At 35.6% G+C, this 6,641-nt stretch overlaps 1 protein-coding gene across 4 annotated transcripts in view; it reads right to left on the bottom strand.

The window, feature by feature from the left end:
• p2rx1 (purinergic receptor P2X, ligand-gated ion channel, 1) overlaps positions 1-6,336 on the bottom strand; it is a 29,376-nt gene extending 23,040 nt beyond the window's left edge. For 2 of the 4 annotated variants that reach the window (XM_084414520.1, XM_084414518.1), the window contains exons 1-2: positions 5,838-6,336; positions 561-705 (exon numbers count right to left, since the gene is read on the bottom strand). In XM_084414520.1, coding sequence (XP_084270646.1) covers positions 561-705; positions 5,838-5,983 — 291 coding nt within the window. In that variant the 5' untranslated portion in view covers positions 5,984-6,336. The remainder of the gene's footprint in view (positions 1-560; positions 706-5,837) is intronic. The other 2 variants (XM_084414521.1, XM_084414519.1) reach the window with 2 other exon arrangements.
• Between the last annotated feature and the right edge of the window lie 305 nt (positions 6,337-6,641).

The raw sequence follows: 6,641 nt of genomic DNA, 5'->3' as shown, positions 1-6,641 counted from the left end.
TTATCTGACAATCAAGAAGCTCCTGGAGCCACTCCTTTAATTGCTAAGTGATGACGTGTTTACTTTTCGGTCAACAGTTGGTCTGTTTCTTATTGCCCTAGGTGATTTCTGAGAAACATTCTGAAAACGCTGCAGGCTGTTGGCATAAAGTAAATAATTACAGGCATTTTCAGTTATTTGTTTAAAATATATATCTTTGTGACATATTGTTCAATGTGTTTTTCTGTGTTTCCCTTCTAAATAGTGAGTCACAATTGAGATGTTTACTTGCCTTGACAATGTTAGCACTTTGAGTGAGAATAACCTGAAGCAGTGTGACTGCAAATGTTTACACGAGTACTTTTATCTAATTTGGCCCAATCCACACCCATAATGACACTTGTACCAATTTCAGCATTTTGCTGGATGGGCAATTACCCAGTGAGTTACCTTTATCTGCATTCAAATGCATGTATTGATAAAACTAAAATATATATATACCTAAGTACGTATATAAATCAAGGCACTCTGAACTTTTCAAACAATGAGGTTTGAGGTCAAAATTAAGAGGCACAACCCACCTGTTCAGGAAAAACATAATCGGCTACATCCCATATCCTCGCCACTTTGCTGATATTTGTGTAGGACACACCCTTCATCTTGGTGAAGACGGAGCTTATGGCAGTATCCACTGTCTGGTAGCCTTTCTCATACATAAACACCCACCTAATAAAAGCAACAACAACAAAAATCATGAACATTACTGATCTGCCATAATCAACCTGCATTCTGAAGACCACAGATTTCATTCACAATCACAATTATTCACAATTATTCTATAAACCATAAATTAGAGATATAGTATTTCAAAATGATTCATTATAGGTCATGTACTCTGAATGGCAAATTGTCTTTTACAAAAGATTTTCACTATTTGTCATAAAATAATATACCACCTTGTTACTGAATACATATGACCAAAAGATCCTATTCTTTGATAAAGGGTTACACAAAGGAGTATAGTTGATATATTTAGTTGATTGTGGACTAATATATTCTTGTTGTTGACAATATATATTATCTTAATCAATTTTATGAAACATTTTATTTGTTTCTGATTCTGAAAAGGCATTCTTTCTTTCTTTTCATGAATTCTCACAACACACAATTTGTCAATGTAGAACTTTTTTCTCACTTTTTGGATTTAATTTGATCCTAATAACTTTCACCCAGAACTACTAGTAGTATTTTTTATTGGTTACTGATTGATAATAACAGTACAAAATATATTTATAATTGCATTATTTTATATCTGCCCAGCGGTTGGAGGAAAACTTTTAAATGACTGTTCTATAGTTTGCGTTTCAGAATGTGTGCGTGTGTTCACACATAGTTTAGCCATCTTGTGTCATAAAAGTAGGATGACGCAATAAGATGTTGGCCTCATGCCCTCTAACAAGACACAGCAAACGTTATTCTTCCCTTTGAAGCATGACTCGCTGCCTTATCGTCTGACACACCTAAAGATGGCAATGGCACACAGTTCTAGGCAGACCAAACTTGCCAAACAAATGCTACTGCGCAATGTTTATCGACTTGATCAGTTTGTTTCATTCAGATTACCTGACTACAAAGATAAACAACTTCTACATGACAAATAACAGAAGAACCCTCCACTTCAAGCTGCATGAAATCCAGCTATTGTGTTTAATGCTTTTTAGCTTTGAATTCCCAAACAAATACTTCTGTCAGCCTGCTGTGTTTTGTACTGGAACTGCATTTTTTATTCATTTAGAAGTGGTCTGCTGATGTTCACTGATGAACTAAAGGGAGTAACAGAGAAGGATGCGAGAGCATCACTGATCACTGATATTAAAGGGATAATTCACCCAAAAAAGGGAAATTCTGTCATCATTTACTCACCCTCAACTCATACAGGTTTGGAACAACTTGAGGGTGAGTAAATGATGACAGAATGTTCCTTACCCTTTAAAGAGATAGTTCACCCAAAAATGAAAATTAGTCAAATTTACTCACCCTCAAGTCATCCTAGGTGTATATGACATTCTTCTTTCAGACAAATACATATTAAAAAATGTCCTGGCTCTTCCAAGCTTTATAATGGCAGTGAATGGCCGTTTCTGTTTTGAAGCCCATAAAAGTGCATCTATCCATCATAGAAGTGCTCCACGCGGCTCTGGGGGGTTAATAAAGGCCGTGGCCGTGTTAGAGCACTTTTATGATGGATAGATGCACTTTTGTGGACTTCAAAACAGAAACAGCAAGAGCCAGGACATTTTTTATATAACTCCGATTGTATTCGTCTGAAAGAAGAATGACATATACACCTATAAAGATAATAAATGATATTCGCTTAAATACTGATTCAGGCAAATTATCGGTGCTGGTACTACTCGACCTCAGTGCTGCATTTGACACTGTCGATCATAACATACTTCTTGACAGGCTGGAAAACTGGGTGGGGCTTTCTGGGATAGTCCTAAAATGGTTCAGGTCATACTTAGATGGGAGAGGTTATTATGTGAGTATAGGAGACCATAAGTCTGAGTGGACATCCATGACATGCGGAGTCCCTCAAGGCTCAATTCTTGCGCCACTCCTGTTCAACCTGTACATGCTTCCAATGAGCCAAATAATGAGAAAGAACCAAATTGCTTACCACAGCTATGCAGACGACACACAGCTCTACTTAGCCCTATCGCCTAACGACTACAGCCCCATTGACTCCCTGTACCAGTGCATTGATGAAGTCAACAGTTGGATGTGTCAAAACTTTCTTCAATTAAACAAAGACAAAACTGAAGTCATTGTGTTTGGAAACAAAGATGAAGTTCTCAAAGTGAACGCATACCTTCACTCTAGGGGTCAAACAACTAAACATCAAGTCAGGAATCTTGGTGTGTCACTAGAGTCAGACCTTAGTTTCAGTAGTCATGTCAAAGCAATAACTAAATCAGCATACTATCATCTAAAAAATATTGCAAGAATTAGATGCTTTGTTTCCAGACAAGACTTAGAGAAACTTGTTCATGCTTTCATCACCAGCAGGGTGGATTACTGTAATGGACTCCTCACTGGCCTTCCCAAAAAGACCATAAGACAGTTGCAGCTCATACAGAACGCTGCTGCCAGGATTCTGAGCAGAACCAGAAAATATGAACATATCACACCAGTCCTCAGGTCTTTACACTGGCTCCCAGTTAGATTTAGGATTGATTTTAAAGTATTATTACTGGTATATAAATCATTCAATGGCCTAGGACCTCAATACATTGCAGATATGCTCACTGAATATAAACCCAACAGATCACTCAGATCATTAGGATCATATCAGCTAGAAATACCAAGGGTTCACTCTAAGCATGGCGAGTCCGCTTTTAGCTATTATGCCAGCCACAGCTGGAACCAGCTTCCAGAGGAGATTAGATGTGCTCCTACTGTAGTCACATTCAAATCCAGACTCAAAACACATCTGTTTAGCTATGCATTTAATGAATGAGCACTGTGCCAATGTTCGTCCGACTGTTTGAACTGTACTGTATTTTCTGTATAAACTGTTTTAATTATTCTTATTCTTTTTATTATTTTAATTTCTTCTATGTAAAGCACTTTGAATTGCCACTGTGTATGAAATGTGCTATATAAATAAACTTGCCTTGCCTTGCCTTGCCTTGCCTATTGGGTGACTTGAGGGTACACTGTTAGAAAAATCTGTAGAAATTACAGTATTACTGGCAGCTACTTGCCAGTAACTTACTGTAGATTTAAATTGATGTTATTTACTGGCAACAATTTGTTCAAAATTAAATGAACATTAAACATTAACAAGTCTTTATCTTTACAGAATAAAACTAAAATAACAGCCTCATGCAAAGCATTCTGGGAACCAAAATCTGAAGGAAAAAAAAACAGAAAAAGGTTGATGAAGATTTCTGGTTCCCAGAATGCTTTGCATTAGATTGTTATTTTATAGTTTTATTCTGTAAAGACAAAGACTTGTTAATGTTTAATGTTCATTTAACTTTGAACAAACTGTTGCCAGTAAATAGCATAAATTTAAATCTACAGTAAGTTACTGGCAAACTACAGCAAATTTTTTACAGTGTATGTAAATCAACAACTATCCCTTTAAAGGAGGTTTAACGTATAGTCGATTTGTTACAGTAAAATAAGCTAGAAATTGCTCTTTAAAGTTGCCTAATAATTGTAAATTTCCACCTAAAGTGGAAACAGTGAAGTATTGCTATACAACTGGCACTTTTCCAAATGAGTTATTGCTCCAATGGCTTTATATACAGTAGTCAATTATTTGAACACACTTATTCAACATTTATTTGGTTACTGTAAATGCAAATTGTATTGCTTAGAGCAGGGTTTTTTAAATTGTTCCGGGAAAAATCTAGAGTAAAACTGTAAAAATTTAAATAATAATAGTAAAAATTAATTAAAGTGTGTGATTAAAATAATATTAGTTGTTAATCTTTTAAATAGATTACATGAATAATAAATAAATGAATAACAATTTTGATTCATATACATAAAATTAGATTAAAATTGCATTAATAAACAAATAAATTCACAATACATTTAACAGTATAGTGAGTAGAAAATATATATATAATAATGTAACATTTTAGATTTAATATAAAAAAAAAATTTTGTATGTATGTAAATGGTGTTTTTAAAAGATAGTTTAACCCTCACATGAGGATGATCATATTTGGGGGTCCGTGGCATCTAAAAGATCGAAAAACCCCACATAATGTCTTTACTGTTGCTCAGTGGACTGCACAATACAGGTTTGAATTACATAAGAGGAAATACTCAGTGTTTGTTAACATCTGTCAAAGTCGGTTTTTTCCCCATGAATGACTATAGCATGACATTTTACCGCTCAAATAAATGTTTGCTATTATAAACAAGTCTTTATGCAACATTCATATAATCAGCATCAAGTAAGTATAGCCTGTCTTTTACACACACACACCGGTAACACTTTATTTTACAGTGTCCTTGTTACATATGTTACATATGTACTTACCATATCACTGTAAAAAGTGAACAGTTGGATCAACTTAAAAAAATTGCTTCAATTGGTAACACCTAAAGAAATTAAGTTTTCTCAACTTAAATGATCACGTTTTATCGTGAAAACCGTGATATTTTAAGTTGAGAAAACTTAATTTCTTTAGGTGTTACCAATTGAAGTATTTTTTTTAAGTTGATCCAACTGTTCACTTTTTCAGTGTATAGTAATAACTGTAAATTATGCATAATGACATGCAACTAACCCTCAAACAAATCCTAACCCTTTAGTAAGTACATGTAGTTGATTAATATTGCTCAGTTACTTAAATATATAATTACACTGTAACAATGACACCTTCAAATAAAGTGTTACCCAGACGCCTAATAGTTATCTAATACTGAGGGCCAGCTGTTAGCTCTAAGACTGGAATTGAGCTGTTGCAATGTTATAAGCCATTAAAACTAAATCAGACACAATGAAAAGCATGTGGACATACTTTTAAGCAAATCAAGCTCACAAAAATAAATCTCATCTTATTCAAATTTTCTTCAGAAACATGTCTGTCTGTTTTGAAACAATAACAGTTTGATGGTGTACTGCTAGTTAGACCAAGCAATGCATTATCCTAAATGGTACATCATGACAGCACTTAACTGCTCAGTTCGATACAAGGCTTGAGCTGTTAGTTGGTCTACATTCAGTGCATTTTTTTGCTCTTGTTGAAGCATGTTCTGTTTCGACAATCATGCTCGGGTTTCCTCTGCTTTTCTTTTTCAGTTTTTTTTTAAGAATAAAAGAAATCTCTTACCCAATGATGTAGGATAGAACGCCCAGCTGGATGATTCGGCACACAACTGCAACTCTTCTGTTCCTGACCAGAACCTGCCGAGGAGTTTCGTATTCAAAGAAGAAGTTTGAAAAAGATCTCTGTATTATGGATTTCATTTTTCTCATTGAAAGGAAAGGGTAGAATTCTTTTATAAATTCTCCTCTTGAGATGTCCTAATGTAAGATGTGTGTGGAGTGCTGATCTCTGACTTCCTTCCTCCCCTCAGCTTTATCTCTCTCTCTCTCTCTCTCTCTCTCTCTCTCTCTCTCTTACTCTTCAAAACCAAACACTTCTTAAAGTAAACTGTGCTGTCTTCACCCCCCCTCCTCTTGTGACTGTAATACAAATTCATGTACATGCGGATAAACTCCTTAAGGGTGGAGTAAGAACTCAGAGTCCAATTGCAAATAAAGGCTTAATGTCCACCGCACGTCCTGAAACATCCTACTCTCTCTCTCTCTCTCTCTCTCTCTCTCTCTCTCTCTCTCTCTCTCTCTCTCTCTCTCTCTCTCTCTCAGTCTCTCTCTCTCTCTCTCTCTCTCTCTCAGTCTCTCTCTCTCTCTCTCTCTCTCAGTCTCTCTCTCTCTCTCTCTCTCTCTCTCAGTCTCTCTCTCTCTCTCTCTGTACACACATATACAGATTAATTTTAAGCATAATGAAGCATCTCAGTTCATATTGCTCTATACAGTTATGGTTCACCAACATCAGACATTAAACCAGCCTTTGAACTTTCCAGTGACCAGCTAAAAATGCCTGCAGTGATATGAAATTCCTTGATTCAAG

This window comes from Rutilus rutilus (genome assembly GCF_951802725.1).
Source record: "Rutilus rutilus genome assembly, chromosome: 7".
NCBI lineage: Eukaryota > Metazoa > Chordata > Actinopteri > Cypriniformes > Leuciscidae > Rutilus > Rutilus rutilus.
The sequence above is the reverse complement of the archived record's forward strand: the minus strand, read 5'-3'. Positions and strand labels throughout refer to the sequence as shown.